This window comes from Nothobranchius furzeri, chromosome 2 (assembly GCF_043380555.1).
Source record: "Nothobranchius furzeri strain GRZ-AD chromosome 2, NfurGRZ-RIMD1, whole genome shotgun sequence".
Lineage (NCBI taxonomy): Eukaryota > Metazoa > Chordata > Actinopteri > Cyprinodontiformes > Nothobranchiidae > Nothobranchius > Nothobranchius furzeri.
Genome location: NC_091742.1, coordinates 85,507,125 through 85,529,557, shown reverse-complemented (window position 1 = coordinate 85,529,557; position 22,433 = coordinate 85,507,125). Strand labels below are relative to the sequence as shown.

At 40.7% G+C, this 22,433-nt stretch overlaps 1 protein-coding gene across 2 annotated transcripts; it reads left to right on the top strand.

Annotated features, from left to right (window-relative positions):
* The first annotated feature begins 4,916 nt into the window (after positions 1–4,916).
* LOC129165407 (paraneoplastic antigen Ma2 homolog) lies at positions 4,917–22,407 on the top strand. Of its 2 annotated transcripts, none has more exons than XM_070548089.1 (3): positions 4,917–14,340; positions 14,481–14,661; positions 15,041–22,407. In XM_070548089.1, the coding sequence occupies exon 1, from the start codon at positions 6,053–6,055 to the stop codon at positions 6,827–6,829; it is 777 nt and encodes a 258-aa protein (XP_070404190.1). In that variant the 5' UTR covers positions 4,917–6,052; the 3' UTR covers positions 6,830–14,340; positions 14,481–14,661; positions 15,041–22,407. The 2 variants fall into 2 exon arrangements, with proteins under 2 accessions (XP_070404190.1, XP_070404191.1); XM_070548090.1 differs by having other exon boundaries at positions 14,868–22,407.
* The last annotated feature ends 26 nt before the right edge of the window (positions 22,408–22,433 follow it).

Genomic DNA, 22,433 nt, shown 5'->3' with positions numbered 1-22,433 from the left:
AAGGTCACAGCCCTTGGGAGTAATTCTATAACCCCGGTATTAATGCGTTTGAGTCCAGAAGATTATGCGCGTGTTCCTGTTTGAGCTTTGAGTTTCTACTGATATGACCAGTCTGTAGAGTGCACATAATAATTTTAGAGAATCAGTTTGTCTGTAAAATTTGTGTATTGTAAGGTGTTTTTACAGCTGATACCTTCCTCGGTCTAATGTAATTAATTTGTGAAGAGCACTTTATGTCTTTTATATGAGTGCAAGTGTTTATTCATCTCTAAATTTATATAAATCATGATCAAAGTGGCATGGTGTTGTTTCTCTAATGTGGGTCCTTTGTATCCTTCATCTGTTATAACAAATAAGGTCAGAAGTTAATAAAAATCCTATTAATTAATTAGTACCAAAAAAAACTAGCACAAAACCTGAAAATATGTCTTGTTTTTATTGTTAATGGCCTTATGTAGTGCTGCCTACTTTGCTTCTTTGGGTACCGAGCTGCTGTTTAGGTAAAACGGGTTTAGTGATCTGAGGTTCACGAACAATATCAAATCTTTCAGAATGGTGAGAGCCAAGTCCCTGTAGAGAGACGTTCATCTTGTCTTCTGGTAACGAACCTCCCCGGAAGTCGGCAACGCGCGCCTGCTCAACCCTCGCCCACCGCTGTGGTGGATGTTGACAGTGGGTGCACCCCCATGGACAGCGGAGGAGCATGCTACTCTCAACACCCACCCAGCCGCCCACCTCACTCTTATATGGCTTTGCTTCATTCAAGCCAGTCTTTTGAACGGCTCTTTGAAGTAAATGACTGACTAATGAACAGCTCCCATGAAAGAGCCCTAAATCCCATCACTAGAAGGGTCACTGTACCGCTCACTCAGAGGAAAAAGGAAGAGTGGAGAAAAGTATCCACGAGCACACATTATGAGCTATTTGGCTTTCCGTACTTGGTACTCTCATCACTGCCAAGCATCACAGCGAGAGTTTGCACCATATCTTCAGGTGTTATCCGATCTAACTTCTTGCACGTTGCTTTCAAATTAAAATCAAACGACTACAGTGATCCCTCGTTTATCGCAGTAGATGCTTTCAAGACCTGGCCGCGATAGGTGAAAATCCGCGAAGTAGGGACACTATATTTACAGTACAGTACTATATTGACTGTGGGTAAAACTCAAGAAAATTTTTTTTACTTTTTTTATAGTTTTATTACAAAAAGTGCATTTTACGATGAAATTGATGAAAAAAAACCAGGAATTTCTTGATATTTCGCATAGAAAAATACCACGAATCGGTGAAAAATAACGCGAATCGGCGAATTTCCCTTGAATAAGGCTCCAAAGAAAAAATCCGGGAAGTCGTGAATCCGCGATAAACGAACCGCAAAGTAGCGAGGGATCACTGTAATATCCAATATATAATTTCACAGCAGTTTATAAAAGTGAGTCTACTTCCAGAAAAGAGCCGTGCTGACCTGTGACTCTGTTTTCTTCGCACCTGGTGCCTGCATCCATACTAAGCATTTAGCAACACATGGATTTTTACAGCCACAATAGATGGCCACATGTATTAGGATGGCTACTGAAGACAGCTGTAATTCCCTCTACTAAATTCATCCGTGTCTTTGGGTTCAAGGCAGCAGCAATTATGCTCAAACCAGCAAAGCAGCCACCGTTCCATTCAAGGGGATTTAGTGAAGTTGTGGCAAACATAAATTTTGGACCACGGATAAATTAAAACTTGCTGCAGAGTAAGCAAAGTACGGAGTAACTGTAAAAAATAGAAAAGTGAGTAAGAGCTCTGTTTGAACCCCCACAGTGGTATTTATTCAGGGGAGCGATGTTTAGTCTGAGTTGATTAGAGAGATTATCAAATGGAAGCTGACGCGTGATTGGCAGGGAGACGCTCCAGCTCCCTAATGAACATTTTCTGAAGAACAACATATAATCACATGCAATGGCGCATTCACCGTGGACTCTGGCCTTTGACTGAGCTGTGCTGAAACATATTGGCATCGTGCGTGACTGTTAACATCAGTATGGATGCACTTGTTCTCTTGGTGAACTCATGCATTTACTCATTTAATCCAGTGAGAATTTGAAACCTCATTATTCAAAAGAGTCTGTTTGGTAGACTTTCTTAGTAACTTCTTCTAAAACATAAACTCAAATATTTATTTATTTTAACTTTTTATCACAGAGATCTGCACGCCCAAAAATTATTCTTAACACGGAAAACACTAAACTTATTATTTTAGTAACAGTTTACAATGAGGGTCCCTTTATTAACGTTTTTAATACGTTATTAAGCATTAATAAACCATTAAATCAAGTGTTAACAACTGATTTATCATAATATGCGGTGCATTACTAAGCAGACACCTCCCTGGCCTTCTGTCCTAGCCCTAAGGATATTCAATAGTTAAGAATAACATTATTTAAAGGGATCTTTATCGTAAAGTCTTACCATCATTTTAGGCTAAAATAAAAATGCCTCAAATTACATAAGTCCAGTCAGTAAATTACCCTTCATGGATTGAGTTGAACCTGCACATAGAGCCTATGTAAACTCTGTGTCCACTTAAATTGGGGGTCGACAATCGTCAATAAAACTCCAGAATAATCTGGTTGTTTTCAAGTGATATTCTATTAATTATTAATCTACAGTAAGAAGCATTAGTCTCTAGAAACAGGAAGAAGTCCACTAGACCAGAGCAAATGGCCAGCCAGATCAGCTTGGCTCGTTTCCGGTACAAAAACAGCAAAAACAATCACAACTATCGTAGTGTCCCCCGTAAAAACCAAGCCAAAGGTTGATATCTGTCCAGCAGTCCAACAAACTAATCTACCAGTTTCACACTCCATCAGCCTGAATTTATGGCATAATGCAGCGTTTCAATGTTACTTGGCAGAGCATTATTAGATGGAAACACTGAACATCAACTTTTCTTCTCCTTTTCCACATGCATTCACCCGTTGTTCTCTCTGTACATCTGCCAGATGTGTGCACATGGAGGTCAGGAGAACAAGATGGAGTGATGAGGAGGAGGCGGATAGAGGTGTAATTTCACACCTGTTGGGTTCGCGGCCTCAGAAATGATGACTGGCAAGGGAGACGGTGAGGAGGAGGTGAGAAGCGTGAAAGTTTTCATTTTTTTCTTGTCTGCTTTTGTCTTAAAGAAATATTTTTGTGCTAAATTCCCGAGAGAGTTGGATTCTTTGAGGGTTGAGAAAGGTTGAATAGGGTGGAGGTGTTTGTTTTTACTTCTAATGTCTTAAGACAGATTGATAGTCTTATCTCAACCAATCAAACCAAAATGAACCAAAAGTTTCCACTTTTACAATGAAATGTCTTAATCAGCCACTTATAATGCTTCTGATGATTTACCTTATCTGTAGAGGTAATGTCACGCATCTTTTATCATGAAATAATTTTATGTCAAATTCTCCAAACACTGTGTGGGTTTGGTTTAGACAGCTGCATTGTCCTCAACATTGCTTCCAATTACTGCTGTTGTCTTCAATATGTTCATATGAGATTCTACTGAGGTCAGAACCTTTTATTAGTAACTTATTAGTAATAATCAAATTACCTTGAAATTCCTTTGTGTTTGGGTGTTCATTGCCAACGTGGGCCAGATTTCACTCCAGCTGTAAACAAAAGGCCTGCAGCCTTATTCCAAATACCTCTTTAAGAGGATTAAATAAAAATAACCGTGACACGGTAATGAGAACAAAAGGTAGACAGCCTTTAAATAAAGAACAGAAATATTTTATTAAAACACTAGCACGAGATAACAATACACTTCAAACCATGGCACACTGTGAAAATTATACTAATGTGTGTACAAACCTCCAGTAAAACACCCAAGTGAGTAATACAAAATGCTAATGGGGAAAATATTTTAAAATAATAAAAAAACAGATGATAGAAAGTTTTTTTGTTTGATGAAAGGAGTGCCTGTCTTTGTCAAGCCTTGCCATGTTTTCATACACGGTCTGTACGTGGTTAGGGGAATATAGTGGACCGTGGTTCACTAACATTTCAGAGCCCAAGGCTAGTGAAACACATTCTACTGCTGTTCATAAACACACACACACACACACACACACACACACACACACACACACACACGCACGCACGCACGCACGCACGCACGCACGCACACACACACACACACACGCATGGTGAAACATAATGAAAGCTGAAAAAGCTGAAAAAAATATTAGAAAAGAAAGAATGCCAAACTTTTGATAAAATCACGGTTTAGTGATCCAGCAGAGGTCAGAGTTAAACTTTGGAGCATGGAAATGTGCCAAAAAACAAAAACCTGCTTGTTAGGTTATCTGAACCTACTGAAAACCAAAGGGTTTAGAAAATGAGTGAAGGATGGAGACAAACATTTTACCAAGAGTTAACACAACTTTCCAATTTTAGCTTTCTATTTGGCTCTTGATCAAATGTCACCAGTGCTCGAGGTTTATATGCGAACAACCATTTCGGTTTGTTCACCATTGGCTGTTGGTGATCACTTTTTTATGGCCAGACATGTTAGTTTTATCTAGCTAATTACAGACATGAGACAGCACCTTCTTAATCTCATGAGTCAATTTTATTTAAGCTCAATGATCACAGAATAGAATATACTTTTGTAACCCAGGTTAAAATATGCATAAATAGTAAAAGATAAGTGAAGTTTAAGAATATAAATATCAAAGAGTAAAATTCATTTGTTCAATTTTCTTGTATATTAAAAAGATCAAAGTTCATGTCAAATGAGTAAAAACATGTTTGCATTGTTTAAAATAAGTTATCTTTCTTTTGTTGTGAATTGCTTGTGAGAACTGTAATTTCCTACGGGGATATGGTCTGTGAAGGTAACACAGGGTGGAGAAGAAAAAAAAAAGAGGGAAGAGAAAAGGAGCGCGAGGAGAGAGGAGGGTGGTGGTGCGTGAGTATCCCGAGAAGTTAGCTTGTTTTATGTACTAGTAATAAGTGTGTTTGACTTTTCGGAAAGATAAGTCACAGTGTCAGTAAGCTAGTGACATAACATTTAAAGTTTCAGCGTGAGTCTGCTGGACTGTGTGTTTTGTTTACTGCGGCCGTGCACGCATTGAGTTAAAGTGAGGCTAACACAGCCATTAGCTAATAAGGACTACTGTAGACTGCCGTTTCACTAAAGTTGTGGAACTTAAACAAGCTGCAGAGGCTCGTTACCGAACTGGATAGCGACAGACGGACCCCAGATAGTCACTCTGAGTGCCTGCGTCACTCTGAGTACCTCTGGCAATGTGGGACGCTAACAAGTAGCTTGTGGAGCACGTGGAGATCACGGACCTTCCTCATCTTTGACTACTGCGTTCAGAGCGGAGTGCTTTTGAAGGAGCTGAAGACAACCTGTTGCCTGGATTAATCTGGTGGGAATTGCACGTTTCACAAGGTACTGAGTTTATTTATTTATTTTTGCTCGTTTGAGTGAAGAACTTCCGGCTTGGAGATCGTTTTGGATTTATACTGGAGCAATACAGGCCTGCAACGTAGGGTTTATCTCTGCCGGCTTTAAGTTTAGTTTGGGACTATAATTGTTTTATCACTGGTGGTTTATACTGTGTATGTGGGGATTCTGTGTACACTGGGTAAATTGCTGTGGGTGTTTTGCTTTGCCTGAATACTGAAACCTGCCATTTTATTATTTTATTGTTTGGTAAATTAAAGGAGGGTTACATTGCTCTACTTTACATGGTGTATGATATGATTTACTGCACTGTAGACACTAGTGTTCATTTTTGCGTGTAGTGCCACAGTTAAGGAATAAGCTTCATTGATCCCAGAAACAAAATAGAAGTTGATTTAAGAATATCGTACGAGAGTACACTAGAAAAAGAACCCAAAGCCCATTTATTTAATGGTATTGAGTAAATGAGGGCTACATAAAATGGAGGCACCGTTGGGATGTTTTGGGTCCCATAGAAGCATTAAAGGGGCACCACGCTAAAAAAAAGTTTAAAGTTAACCTACAGTAGCTAGTTTACATTTCTTAGTATTTTTGTTTATTGAGAGTATGGTAGACCACACCGGGCTTGCTGCAGAGCTGAAGAGGTGGTGTCGGGGTGAAGGTTTGGAGGAAGCTAAAGCACTCTTGGTTCTGGTTCCAGAAGAAGTGGAAATAGCCCAGATAGAAGAAACCATGGAGACTATTAAGTGTCTAGGGCGAGTCCGGGTTAGAGGGCGCTTGTTCCACACCCCCTTGAGCTGCCTAATGGTTCTCTGCAAGTGCAAACAAAGTATACCTAAAGATAATGTGCCCAAGGAAGTGCTGGACCCGCACACTGGTGAAAAATGGCCGATAGTGACTCTTAATGAATGTGCCGCTCCTGATGATTTTGCTGTGAAGTTGAAGAGTCTCTTAGACACTGAGGGTAGGACTATTGAAGACCTACAAAGATTATTTCTCAGCCCTCCTCCTCCGCAGCCCAGCTCTGATCCTTCCATAAACTCCACGGAGTCTGTCTTGCAAGCAGTTGGTGATTTTTTGGAGAAGGCACGTAAACCACAAGCAGAAGGTGGTTATCGGCGTTTGAGGCTGTTTTCAGGGAACTTGCCAGTTCCCCTTAGTGAGGACCCCTTTGACCATTGGCTTGAGCAGGCATGGCTCATGGTGGAGGAAAGTGACTGTACAGACAAGGAGAGAAGGCGCAGGCTGATGGAAAGTTTAAAGGGGCCAGCGTTGGAGATTGCCAAATCAGTCCGTGAGTCAGACCCTGAGGCAGGCCCTGTTGAATACCTGGAGGCTTTGGAAAGCGCATTTGGCAGTGCTGAGTCTGGGGATGATCTCTAGTTTGCTTTCCGCTTAATGCAGCAACAACCAAGTGAAAAACTGTCTGATTTTCTGAGGCGTCTGGAAAGGGCCCTCACTAAAGTTGTCCAGAGAGGAGGATTTCAAGCTTCTAGCAAAGACAAAGCGCGCCTAGAACAACTTCTGAGAGGGGCCGTCGCTTCCGATCTCATGCTAATTAATCTGCGCCTGAGAGAGAGAAAGTCCAAACCCCCAACTTTCCTCCAACTCTTAAGTGAGATTCGCACAGAGGAAGTGTATGAGGCCTCAAGGAGAAAGCTAAATACCTCAGTCCAGCATGTACAGACAAAACCTTCAGGGACTGGCAATACAGAAATACAAAGTCTCAGAGCTGAAGTTAAAGAGCTTAAGGCCAAGTTAGCCACCTTCATGACTAAGGCCCCTGATGTCATAGATAAAGATTTGTCCTCAGTGCAGTCAAGTGAGCACAGTGACACCAAAGAACTGGCTGCTTTGAAGAAACAAGTGAAAAGACTGCAGCAGAAAGTAGCCCAAAGAGATACTGCTCCAGACTCCTCTTTAAAACTAGCTACCGTGGCAGCAGTAGAGGCTAACTCAAAGACAAGGACCCCTTATCAGAACAGAACACCTTTGGGGGAGCAGTTCTGTTACCATTGTGGGAAAATGGACATTTTGTTGCAAAGTGTCAAAATCCTGAAAATCAGAGCAAAGTTATACGAAAGCTCATCCAGACTTTAGACACTGAAAGAAAGTGCAGCTACTTCAACGAGTAATGCCACTGACACTGACTGCCATGTCAAGCAGGGTCTTCTGACTTCTCCCACCCCAGCTGGAATTCCAGTAGGACTGATTGGGCCCCCAAGTATTGTGCCACTTAAAGTGAATGGACAGCCCTGTGATGCCTTATTTGACAGTGGATCACAGGTCACTGTAATATTTGAATCCTGGTTCAAAGCCCATCTGCCTTCCATCCCAGTGCATCCGGTCACTGGTCTCAACATTTGGGGTTGAAGTGAGTCCAATGTCAGTTACCCCTACCTTGGCTATGTTGTGGTAGATGTTGAGTACCCGGCTAAAGTGACTGGCACCAAACACACAGTACCAGTCCTTGCCCTGATCTGTCCAAGCCCAAAAGAAGAGCAGATTCCTGTCATTGTTGGCACTAACACTAGCCATGTCCGCAAGTTGGTACAGCAATGCAGAAAAGAGGGGCATGACATAACCAAAAGCCTGGGCATCCAAATTCACAGGGAGTCGCTACCCACATTCACAGACTCCATCACCCTAGGCTCTCAAGATGACCAGGTTGGCTGTGTGACTTGGCAAGGTTCAAATCCCTTGTCCTTACCCCCCGGAAAAGACTTGCAAATAAACTGCAAAGTTCGTTTTCAACAGACAGTTGGCAAAGAGATCTTGATGTTTGACTCTTCTCCCTTAGCTCCTCTGCCGGGTGATGTCCTGCTACAACCCATGGTTGTGCCCGCCCATGCGGTACAAGTTAACAGCTTCAGGATCTTGGTGCAGAACCATTCAGCCAGGGAATAGACTACACTTTATTAATCCCACAGTGGAGAAATTCACTCGTTAAGGCAGCACATACACGGAAAAATGACAAGATTACAAGTAAATACATGAATTGCAGCAAACTGTTATTGTAACTTTCAACCACTAAATAAACAAATAAAAGGTTTCCAGAACTATGCAGCATAAGGGACACAGACATATTAATGTACATCAGGTATTACACAAGTATTGAACGCGTACTGAGTATTGCACTGATGTTATTGTGTACCAGGATAATGCCAGTACCAGATAAACTGAAGACTTTTACACTCTTACTGCAGAGGGGGTGAATGACCTATGGTAGCGTTCTGTTTTCTATCTGAGATGTCAGTCTGCCTCTGAAGGAGCTGTCCATGGTCTCCACCATGGAATGCAATGGGTGGGAGAGTTTTTCCAAGATGGAGGTAATATTCCCACCACACATGTCCTCAATTGAACCTAGTGGGCAGCCCAGAACTAGCTTTCTTAACTAGCTTGTTCAGGCTCTTTCTGTCTTGTTCAGAGCTGCCTGCACCCCAACAAATCACAGCAGAGTAGATAACTGTCATGACCCTATTCTGATCTCCTCAGTTCTCGCCCACCTCAGTCCCAATCCAGCCTCTTAACTCCAATTCCAGCCTTCATTGCCCTCACTCCAACATCCAGACTCCAGTTCCCACCATGCACATCACCGATCTTACGGTCCACGTGACATTTCCCAGGCTATTTCAGGAAGTCTAAATCACTAATTAAGGCTTAGTCATCGTTTCTTCCAGGAACACTGTTCAGTGTTATCTGATCATATCTGTTTTCTGACCAGACACACCAAATCATTCAGCCTGTTGCCTACCTGTAAGCAGTGTTAATTTTGACAAGAAATTTTAATTTTATTTTAGTCTTAGTCTTTTGGCTAAAAATTAATTTTAGTCTTAGTCCAATTTTAGTCAGTGGATTTGTTTTAGTTTTAGTCCCATTTTAGTCGACAAAAATAACAAGTAATTTTAGTCGATAAAAATAAGCAATTTTAGTCAACAAAATGCATATATTTTTTCTAATGAAGTAATTTCCTACTTTTGTATAGAGCACGGAAAAACTAGTGTAATTTAATACACAGGGTCCAAACTCTTAACCACCACTGATCAGATATAGCACACACAGCTAAGAACATAGAATAATTGAATAAAAAAAACACTTCACATGTTTAACACTTACGTGTTTAATAAAAAAACAAAAAGCACACTGGAAATTACAAAGGTGCTCTTTTTAGCAATTGCACAACAAGAATTTACAAGAACAGCAAATTTAAACATGTTAACCCTGAGTCTGTAGATATTCACTTGTTACAACACAGGCTCAACCAAACAGTGTGAATATTTATTTGCTGCGATTCATTTTGAGAAAAGCACTTCGTGCTAGTGTGACCTTTGCTCGGTTGCGTTTCCCTCTTGTGAGGTCACCTGCGATACTGAACACTCCATCTGCAAAAGATTGAGAAGCTGGCATTGCCAATATATCTAATGCTAATGGTTTCAGGCTGTGATAAAATGTGTCACATTTTCCAAGCCAAAACTCCATTCCCGTTTCACAAGTGATGGACTGTGAGAGCTCTTCCTTATACTGGCTTATCTGCTGTCTAACACTACACTTGGAAGATTTTGGTTTAGGCTTTGTTCTGAATTTGGAGAGAAACCTAAAGACTGGTTGTCTGGAGGAGGAGGAGGCAGATGATGAAGAGGAGGCGGCGGCGGGTGGTGCCGGTTCAGGTCCATTCAGTTCCTCCAGATCAGAGTGGTTCTCCTGTGTCTGAGAGCACCGAACAACATACCCTTCTGCCTGCTTGAGCAGCTCCTGAATGTTGTCATCAGCCACATTGAGGAGGGTCTGACACACAGTAGGATTGAGAAAGCAAGCAGCTGCTACAAGTGGGGAAAACTTGTCATCTGAGGGATCAAGTACACAGGCAAAACGCTGGTTCACATTCCCTTCCATTTTACGTGCTAGAGCAGCAACATCTCGACTTGTGTTTTGTTCCACATCTGCCAGATGGCTGAGTAAATCAAAGAGAGCAGGGAGTATTAATGACATAGACATTGTGTCACTCTGAAGAGTTTGCGTGTGTTCAGCAAAAGGCTGCAAAAGTTCTTGCATTGACTTCAGCTTCTGCCACTCACTTGAGAGCAAGCAGTCCCATCCCATCTCGTTTACTACTTCACAAACAGATTCTTTAACTTTGAGGAGACGTGCAACCATTTAATAAGTACTTGACCAGCGTGTGGGGCAGTCATTCACAACAGTTAGGCCGCACTCATCCAAAATCTTCTGTGTTGCGACTGATGACTTGCGAAAAAGTTTCACGATTGATCGGACTTTGTTCAAGACTCTGTTGATGCTTTCCTCCTTGTTTATCATGTGGACAACAAGCTGCAGCGTATGGACGACACATGGCATCCTGTCCATGCCCATGTCCTGACACTGCAGGTTTTCTGTCTCCTTGGAATCACTTTCACTTAGGATGATGCATCTGGATCATCGGAGCTGGAATCTTCATCTTCTGGAGCACTATGTTTGAATGCTGCCACCATATTGCTACCATTGTCTGTTATTACGGTGAGAACTTTCTCATTTAGGATCCCCCATTCTTGCATGCACTTTTCCACACAAGCCTTAATGGACTGGGCGGTGTGCGGATGGTCAAGTTGTTCAAGAGCTAGCAGTAAGTGTTCTGGTTTTTGTTGTTCAACACAGAAAAAGCAGCAACTTATGCCAAGGAATGATGCTGTCAGTCCCTTTTTAGTCCACAGATCAGTCCCAATACATACTTTTCTGGCACTAGACAGTCTTTTCTTAAATGTAGCTTTTTTGTTTTCATAGTGTTTTTCAATTAGATTACTTATCTTGGTTTTCTTTGGCACAGTAAACTTCTTATCCAAACTTTCCATCATCAGAATAAAATCCTCATCTTCTACTGTTGTGACCGGCAATCCTGTACATCCAATCCATGTAGCGATAGCCTCTTCTTTAATTTGTTGTTCTTTGGCATCACTCTTGTACTTTGTAGTACTTGTAAATGCGTCCTCAATGTTCTGGTTGGACATTTTTGCCTTTTTGGTAGCTGGTTGGCCACCATCAGCAATGGTTTTCTGCAACTGCAAAAAAAAAAAAAAAAAAATACACAATTAAAACATTGACTTTCTAACAATGATTTACCTGTTGCTTTTTGAGATTTCATACATTATATATATATATATATATACACACACACACATAAACATCTGTGCGGGCTCGGAACTCGGATCATATGCTGACCAGACATTGTGAAAATTATAAACAGCCAACAGCATGCTTCACTTTACTGGTCTAGTCCTGATTTAGAGCGCACGTACAGCGAGCGGCTGCGACCCAAAAAGTACCAGAACCGCTCACGGTGCATGCGCAATCATGCATCAACACTGCTCGCCCGCTATTTCCCTAATAACACACGTTATAGTCATGAAAATACGGTACTTCCAAATTTTTATCCCAACATGACTGTGTTGATACAGTTTTATTTGCCTGTATATTACTTTTCGGGTCGTCACGTGTAAAACATTTAAGTGGATTTACCTCGGAGAAAATGGCGAAGTGGCCATTATGTAGATGCCTCTTCAAATTCGTTGTGTTCTTTCCTCGGAACGACAGTCCACACTCTCGGCATGTAGTTTTATTAGCAATGTTATCATAAGAAAAATGACTCCACACATCTTCTCTTCTTTTTCGCCCAGCAGTTAACATTTTCCTCTACTCCTTTTTCTTATGCCGTCGATATATTCAGTGAGCTATGTTTAGCATACCGCGCATACCTGCCCCTTTATACTATTCAGGGTCTGTCTTCTCTCACGTCGTCCCGCACGTTCACGGCACACCACGCCCCTTGTCTTCTACTACGTTCGCATCTCACAACAACACAATAGTCGCACCGCACCATAGAGCGCCATGTAGAAGAGCGTCATCGTAGATTTTCGTCTCGTCTTTCATTCGTTGACTAAAAGTTTCAATCAATTTAATTATCGTCTTCGTCTTTTTCCAAGCTTTTATTTTGAATTTTTGTTTCATTTTCGTCTGTAAATATATTTTCGTGACGAAAAAAAGGACGAAAATATTTTGTCAACAAAATTAACACTGCCTGTATGTCTGTTCCTTTATTCTGGAACCGCAGCACGCTCTCGTCTCCTTTCGAGCTTTATGCCGCGATTCCTATATTAACTGCCTGTTCAAAGTCAGAGCCAGTCACTCTGCCCTTGTGTCATAACACCACACCACATCCAAACTCAGGTTTTGATCTGCTCAGTCCTAGCCCGATCCTGACGACAACAACAGAGTGATAAAACAATTTTAGCAGCTGGGAATTAACTCCAAAGGACCTCAGCCTCCCCAGGAGGTGGAGGTGGCTTTGGCCCTTATTATACAGGGCATCTGTGTTGTGGGAGCAGTTCAGTTTACTGTTTAGGTGAACACCCGGTAATGAGGTAACCACCACCTCAGCGTCTGCTCCCTGGATGTTTACTGGTGAGTGAGGGGAGTGTTTCCCTGGAAGTCAGTCACCATTTCCTTTGTCTTACTGGTGTTCAAGCAAATGTGGGTATGCTCACACCCAACACATTCTCACACCCAAAGCGTCAAAATATGACGCGTGTGACCAAGCTTCAATATATGACGATTCGGGATGCCCCAGCGTGTCAGGAGACGATGATCAGGGACACACAGGGACACGTGGCTCCGCTGGCGTCAGTGTTAGACGCCTGCGGTCACATGGACATTATTCGACTATTTAACTTTCCCCTCGCCCCAATCCTAACCTTAAAGAGCAAGTAACGTCTAAATTAACTTTTTTTTTGCTGATGAACTGTATAAATGAGTGTCTAATAGTGTTTTAAATGTGTGCATTCTTTATTTTAGCATTTTGGTGCATTTTCTTTAAAAATTAAAAATTCTGTCTAAAAACCACAGTAATGCGCCACCTTCAGCTGAAAACATAGAATTTGAGTCATTTTGAATAAATTTTAGCCAATGGCTAAAGAGTAAAGTACTACGTAAACCAGTAGAGTACTACGTAGCAGCTCCGTGCCAAAGTTATAAAAGCAACGAGCGTCTCGGCCACGCCCTGTGGCGAGTGGGAGTTGGATTTGCAAGTGAGTGTAGGAGGTCAGCGGTAGTTCAGCATTAGCATATAGCATTAGCATATCCTAGTCTTAGCATATCTTTTAGTGTTATAAATACTTATTTAGTGTTAGATTTGGCTGTTGGATATTGTAGTTTAGTTAGTGTTTGGCTGTTAGTGTAATTGGGAAAGTATTTCGGGTTTAGTGCTCCATATCGTCTTAGTATTGGTGAGTAGGTGTAGTGTAGTATGGTTGCGGTGACTCTGTGGGCATTTTACCCGCGATTCTGCACGTCTCCGTTTGAAGAGGGAGGCTGTGCCCACCGTGGCTCTTCCGCGATTTTGATGCAGCCCACCGACTCTGCTCCCCCACCACGGCGGGCTCCAGTCTGAGGTGAGTAAGCTAAATAAACGTTTTAACATCTTCTAAAGACAATTCCCTACCTAAATGCAAAGTCTGGGAGACGTGGTTCACTTCCTTTAGCTAGTCAGTCGGCAATTCTGCAACAGTGACTCTAACTGACGCAGCACTAGTTGACAGACAGCATTACAGCGTGAAATCCAGCTTGTGACCCGGTTCTGTAAGGAATTCTGTTCAGGAGGTCACATTTCAGGCTCTCCACATCATGTGTGACTGACTTTTACGTTATAACAACGATCACACACTAGGAATGTTATAAAGCGCCTATATAGGAGATTCTTTTGTATATTATCTGACTTTATAAACTCCCAACAACAATGTGCTTATATATTTTTTTTCAGGCTAAATCTACCCAAGACATTGGCTGTCAGACTGATTTAGCTGCAAGAATGCACTTGTCCAGGCTGACGTGAAGCCTTACCCGTAGCAAAGGTGAATTATTTTTAATAATCTTCTATGTAAACATTTTATTATCACCTTCTAGTTTTAATTTGTTTTACAGATTATTGTTACATGTGATTTTATGCTCTTTTAAACATTTATAAATGTGCTGCTTCTTTGTTTTTACATAGCCAGCCAGAATGGAGTTCACAGCCGCAGTGTGTCTGGTGACCCACGGGGACCATGATGAAAATTCATCTTCCAGAAGGTCCCAGAGCGTCCACACCCCCTGAAAAGACCAAGATGTAAGGTGTCTGCTGTTGATTCCAGCTTCCACCTCAGTGACAGTGCAAGCTCAGTGAACTGTTCAAGGTAAAAAAAAAATTAAAACATTTCAGAATTTTTAAGATATTAACAATTAAATAAGTATGTATTACATCATGACGGAGGCTACTGATTCTGCCCCCGTGACACTTGGTGGTGACGTGTGAGCTGATTCACCTGGAAAATAACTTTTACATTAAATATTTTGTTTTTGCTATCAAAAGTAAATTAACTAATAACCTGCATTATTGCAGGACACTCAGCAAAATATGGACTCTACACCATGAGGCAGGCACACGTTAATACTCTATAAGAGCACATAAGGGGAGCAACACCACATATTGTACACTGTCCTGGATTTGTTTTCTTTCTGCATCTCATCAGCCTGGCTGATCACCTGATAACTCATGTCATCTGGTTATGACAGCATGAGGATGTCCTCACACACCTGTAACCTATCAGCTCATCTGGCAGAATAGAGAGAGAAGAGACAACACCACATCTCCTGTTCCTGGAAAGCCTTCAGCCATCCTTCGATGACTGAGAACCTCCATCAGCTCGGTCTCCTGTCTGCCTACAATTATTATAATAAATATTGTGTTTGACAAGTTTTTTGTGCTGCCAAATATCTCATTTAGATTCCAGTTTTGATATTTTAATGGATATTTATAAATTACATTGATTATCACATTTTTGTTGCATGCTTAACTAGCTCTATTGTGATGAATTAAACTAGCACCTCACTGTTAAAAGCTCGTTTTAATTTCAAGCATGTTTAAGTATTTATGGACATGAACAAAAACAGGAAATATATAAATTGAGATTTATTTAATTAATATAACAAATAAGGGGGAAAGAGTCATTGAAAGGCACATTCTTCTGGAAGCTCCTGATCCTGACGACACCAGACCAGCTGCAGACACCAGAGGACCTAGAACCGAGAGAGCAGCTGTTATTAGTAAATAAATAAATAAATCAGGGCAGTTTTAGTGGGCTGAACACATTACAGAATAATTTTCTCATGGGGTATTTTCATAACTTTATATGCAGCAGACTGTAACTTGAGCCCAGGGCTACCGGAGAGCTGCTATCCAGCACGTTTCAGTGGATTTTCCTGCTTTGACAGGTTAGATTAGCTGTTAAGCAGCTCAGCTATTTGTTGCTGATTAAAACCAGGTGTGCTGAAGCAGATAAACCTCTAAAACATGCTGAATACTAGCTTTTTAGGGCCGTGGAGCCAAACACTGCAGCTAATCCCATGCTATGGCTAACGGCTACTTACCGTTCAGAGGTGGTTCTGTTGGGTCGGTTCTGGGAGTTTCAGGCAACTCACAAGCTCAAAACAATAAGGCTCAGGTCCGCTTGTCTCCTCCAAATAGACTTGGTCCCTTTCTTCTCGAGTGTCTGGGTAAGGAGGGGGAGAAACGTCCTCCACTTCTAATAACTGCTCAGAGTGAAGGGAGCTAGCTTCGTCTAGTTAGCCATCGTCTTCGTCACTGCCGCGGCTCCGCCCTCTCGGTCCTCCAGGCAACGCCTACTAATTTTGCATTTTTTAAAATTGATACGTGGGTGGAGAAGGACTCCGAGGCTAAATTGACCCGCTCTTTAAGGTCAGTAACTGTGAGTAACTGTGACCTTAAGGTTAGGATTGGGGTGAGGGGAAGGTTAAGTAATTCACAAGTTGTTCCGATGTCCGTCTCACCAACGGCGTCGGATACCGATGCTCTGGGACGGTGCATCATCAGTGTGCCCCTGATCGTCGTCTCCTGACGCGCTGGGGCATCCCGAATCGTCATATATTGAGGCTTGGTCACACGCGTCATATTTTGACGCTTTGGGTGTGAGAATGTGCTGTCACACCAGTCCACAGAGTGCTACAGCTAGCTGCTGTTTCCGCTAACACTTTTGCAAATACCCATAGAACACAATGTGTTTAAAATTAAAAACGTAACATTGGAATGAACTTGTGTGTTTTTTTTTACTTTTGTAATGAGGTTTTAAAATAGTTGCATACACATGTTTTTTATTTTTTGTTTTTTTACCAAACTCAGATTAAAATCCACTCTCTTAAGTTACTGCAGGGTAAATTTTTACGACTGGGTTAGGGTTAATGTAAATTGATAATAGTTTGTATTTACACTGACCATTAAACACTTTCCACTTAGGAAACCATTGAAGTCTTGGTTTGGATAACAAATAAGTTGATTTGACATTTATCTAGACATCAATGAGCAACAATCCAAAAAATACCATTTGTGTGGCATTATTTAAGTCTTTGCACTACAAAAAGGCAGTAAAAGGGCCTGTCTACAGTTTTAGGGCCCCTCTGAGTTTATATGTGGTGACGCCACATCAGGTGTCGCAGGGTTTTAATGACCTGATTGGACTGAATTTATTATCCTCAACAGTTTGCTGGCTAAGTGGAGGTCAGCTCCAGAGTCAGGCGTCTGCTTTTATTATTCAGCATTTAGTTTTTATGACATCAATTGATCGTACTTTGTTACACAAAAGGTGCGATTTACAACTTGTTGGAGGTCATGGGAGCATCCTTGGAAGATGACACAATAGAATAGAGCAGCATCAGTAGTGAAATGATAGGGGTACTGATAATTTGTGAAACAAAGCAACAAATATGCGGGAAAGAAGACAGCACAACAAATTAGTAAGAATGTTGGACTGTCTGGGTCCTGTGAAGCAGTGAAATAAATCTAATAATAATATAAATGGTTGACAAAAGTGATAAGTTAAACTATAGAAATACTGTTGCTGAAGAACATAGATCAGATGAGGTTTTCAATACAAGAAATGTTCAGATTTTCCAAATAGACACACTTCGTACACGCATAGGTCTAATGATATATAGGTTCTGTGGTTGCAGCTGCCGCCAGTGACGATTGAATCAAACCAAGATGATGTCATACCTGTCTGGACGAGGAGTCGTTTTGTGTGTTTGTGTGTGTGTGTGTATGTGTGTGTGTGTGTGTGTGTGTGTGTATTTGTGCATTTTGCTCGAAGAGGTAGAAAACAGCCTGACCTCAGCGTTCTTTTAAATCTGGTTCATAATTTTTCTTCACGTTCAATTTTTTTTACAGTGAAGATGAGACCTGAAGCCACACATGTAATTACCAGCAGTGCTCTCAGCCTGAAGGGTTGATATATGGAGAATTACTCAGGATTAGCTTGACCGCCATTTCAGAGGCCACAAGAACAGGCGCCGTCATTTTCAACAATAGGAATCATCACTTGCAATCGAGATTTTTTAAGTAAGGGTTTGGTGAAAGTCAGTGGAGCCACCAATGTTTAACCTTCCTTTTAACAAACATCAGTAATTCACTAAAATTGATAAATGACCTAAAACTCTGACTCAAGAGCTGGAAAACAAAAGAATAGGTTAAAAATCAAATGTTTATGTATTTATGTATTGTATTTATTTGTGTTGTATTTTATTTGTATGTCTTTAATTTGTTTGTGGCTTTAATTTCTGTTAATAATTTAGACTAACCGCACCAATACAACCAACCGGTAGCAGTTTCAGTCAAAATTATTACTTCAGATTTTATGTATGACCCGAAATTTCTTTATGCGTGGCTTCTAATGAGACTTTCTTCATTCTGATCATAAATTTATTTATTTGTTTATTCATTTATTTACTTTATTTTTTGAAAGTCATTCTAAGTTTCTATGATCTTTGCCTGATTCTCCACACATTCTCTATACGTGTACCTAAAAATGACGGCTTATTGAAAATTCAGCTTATAAAAAACTTGACCAATGAAGAGGAAAAAAGGTAAAGCCTAAATCAAACAAGCTACCAACAAATAAATGAATAGTATCTGTAAGTCGTGTCTTTGAGATAAAGATAAAAATCCACCAGAGGACATTGGGCCCCACTCGAACCTATATTATTATCCATCCGGAGGCATCTGATTGCACTCACATAACACCAAATATATTCCCAAGATGCTGAAGACACCTTTAAACAAGATGAGTCATGCTTTAGCAGATCATCTACTTTAAAGTGATGGTGTGAGTTTTCTCTTGCAATCAGTGGCATACCTACCTAAATCATTGCAAGCAAGCAGCAGTTTTATGTTCAAGCAACCCCGGTTTCACACTGGAAGTATCAGCAGCACAGAACTTCACTGCTTCAAAAAGAATTACAGTCTGTGGACTGTTTCAAACCAGCAGCGATGTCTAGGCAATTTTCAGGCGCGTCCCAGAAGCAACATGCCTCGCCGCTAAAGATTGGATCGGGTTTTTGCTGTGAGCCCCTTCAATTTCCACAGTTAACACAGAGCTAGAGGGGAAATCACACACTTTTTCAGTGGATATTCCCTGTAATTTTCTAAATAAAAGTACTGCAGAAAGGCTATTTCATATTTGATGCTTACGTGTGACCCAATGGTAATTTACTCGCAGCATTGTTCTAGATGTGCAGCATTGTGTTTTCATGGCTTTACTCCTAACAGTGGAGAGGAACATCCTCACATTTGACATCAAACAATGATATCAAATGTGATTTCCTTCTTTTTGGTTTAAAGGTTGCATAAACAGTGACCTGAAGTCTCGAGGGATCTTGTGATCTTGCGAGTTCAACGAAGACCACAGTGAGGAAGCTGTGCTGCCGCCAAGACTCTTCCGGTGTGAAAAGGATGGCTTTGACGTTCGCGAGTAAACCGTTCCACTGCCGTTTCGCGCCGCTGATGCTTCCAGTGTGAAACCGGGGTAAGATCTTACCAACGGATGGCCAGTAGGGTCAAAAATCTCTGGGAATGCAATTTTAAAACGAGTACTTTGTCAGATTGTTCAACCTCCAGCAAAATGACAAGCACATCAGACTCCCTTTCATGGCAATGAGCAAAGAGGTAAATGTGTAAAACAATAATATTCTGTCATGATCTGAGATATTTCCCCTCACTAATCTCTACCAAGTCATCACTCCTGCAGGTGGGCGGTTCCGGGGAGCAGCTCAGCTGCAGCCACTCTGCTGCAATCACCGGCTGGCTATAAGAGGAGCAGTCTGAGACCTACACAGTGTCGGTGCATGGAGCCGATGGCCGGCTGACAGTGAGGAAGGTGGTGGGACTGTGACTCATACTATTTGCAGATGACACGACAATACTTTACAGTAATGATGATTACAATGAGCTTGTAAATACGGTCAACAATGAACTAAATATAATAAAAAAGTGGATGGACGTACATAAATTATCCTTGAATGTAAATAAAAGTAAGATAATAATGTTTGGTAATTGCAACACAATGTCTGAACAGAAAATAAGTATTAATGGTATCCAAATTGAAATAGTAAATGAAACAAAGTTTTTGGGAGTAACAATTGATAGTAAATTGTCATGGAAACCCCATGTTAGACACATAAAGACAAAAATCTCCAAAAGCCTCTCAATTATAAACAAAGCAAAACTATACCTTGATGGAAACGCACTCTGTATTTTATACTGCACCTTGGTACTCCCATACCTTACGTATTGTGTTTAAGTGTGGGGTAATACTTACCAGAACACATTACATCCTCTGATTATATTACAGAAAAGAGCAGTGCGGATCATCCACAAGGTTGGTTTTTTGGAACATACCCATAATTTATTTACACAGTCAAAGCTGCTAAAATGTGTTGATCTCACAAAATATAATACATTAATAGTTCTATATAAAGCATTCAACAAATTATTACCATCTAACCTTCAACGATTTTTAATAACTCCAGAGCGAATTTATACCTTGAGAGGATTTGGATATTTTTCATTGCCGAGAGCCCAAACCACTCGGAAATGTTTTTGTGTGTCTGTATGTGGAGTGAAACTCTGGAACAAACTGGACTTACAAAAAAAAAAAAAAGCAATGTCGAACTGTCCATCAATTTAAATTGTTATATAAACATCAGGTCTGGTCAAAATATAGAGATGAGGGTCTTTAAATTAATCTGTCATTTTACTCTGTCTCAAAGCATAAACATGTGCTTACGTTTCCTTACAATTGTTGCTATACTGTCTGTTAAAATTGTTGGTATTTGTCTTTTACCATCGTTGATATGAATTGTTGTCAACGGTAAAATTGTATAGTGTAAAAATGTAAATTGTAAATTACCTGTTGCCTGTGGCAACGCCATCATGCAATAAAAATGTGAAAATAAATAGTTAAACAAAGTAATAGCTAAACTCTTATTTGTTTTTGAACTGTATGGGGATTTGGGGGTGGGTTTATATAAGTTTTCTTCTTCCCACTCACTTTCGGGCAGAATAATATGGCCATGTATGTTTATTCCTTTGTATAATATGTTTATATTTACCTTGTTTACTTAAATGTGCCATTGCCTGAAATAAATAAATAAAAATAAATTAAGGGTGAAAGTTTTGTTACCACTTGTTACAAATCTGTAAATGCGTTTGGTTTTCATGGGCTCACGTAGAAGGAAAGCTAGCTCATGGTTGGTCAGGACACCGCTTCCTTTAAATTTGTCAGTAGCACTGCCATTGGCCTCTCAAAAGAAAGCTTGAAGAATATCATGTGGAAAAATTTTGAACGTTTATTTACCTGTGACCGGAGGAGTAAAGATACCCAGCAAGCATTTTATTGGTGGACGATAATGACGGGGAACGTGGCTTTAGAGGTGGCAAGCACATGAAGAGGTGCGGGAGAACGAGAGACAAATTTGTCCATGTTAAAAGTATCTGAAATACAACACAATAGTAAATGATCTACTACTGGATACATGACAGGATACCCCAAAACAGTGCCACAGCCTCTGATGTCCTGGTGGGGAATTGCTTTGCAGCACTCCCCAGGAGAAGAAGTCCAAAGGCAAAACATTTTCGTCAATAAGTGTGCATCTTTCCCTCGTGGAGCCGACGAAGAAGCACAAACTAGGCTCTCAAGTTTTTCTTTTTATCGTTATGTTACCAAGACGCCATTTTCTTTCAACCGCTGGGTATCAATTACTTAATTTTCAACAACATTTCGATGGATATTTCCAGAGATTAATGGTAAAAACTAAAAATTGTCTCTTTAAAGCCAGAACAGCGTTAATATCTTTAAAAAAATCCTCAATTTCATTCTAAAACAAAACAAAAGCATTAGCAAGCAAGCAAGCTGTCTTCTGGCTCTTTACTAGCGGAAGTACACTCTAATATATTGTTACTAGCTGAAAGTCCCATTTAAATGCTGGCTGCTGGTTACAGAAAGATTTGCAATTGACAGAACAGGTAGGTGAAACATTAGCTAATACTGATGTGTTTGATTTACTGAAGTATTAGCTCGTCTTTTAGCTTTTTTCATGATAAATATAGAAATTAAAGGTATAATGGTAATAAAATGTTAATTGGCAAGCAACTTGCAACTTAATGAGTGTTTCTAAAGCCAAGGAACCTTCCTTGCCTTGATGTCTTGGTCCCGCCCCAGTTGCCTAGGAGATACATCATCAGGAACCGCCAAGGCGTGTTCCAATGTTCATGTTCTGCCAAGGTGTCTGTTCTCCGTTTGTTAGCCATTTAGCTAAATGAGCAAGGATAGAAGGTGCCTTGTAGCTTAGCCTTGGTCAAACATTTACCAGAATACAGCGCGGTAGCGGTAGTGGATCAGTAGCCGGCAGCTAATTTGGGGGCAAATTTCAAATGAAGATGTAAGTCAACTAATAGCTATCGAGCTGATATCTAAAAATGTTTTGTTCAGGTCACAAGTTGGACAAGTTGCTTAGTAGCTGCAGCTTTGGTGGCTAGCGGGTAGTAATTCATTTACATATCAACTTTAACCAGTATATAAACAATTTAAATAGGAAAGGGCTCATTTTATATTTTATACCC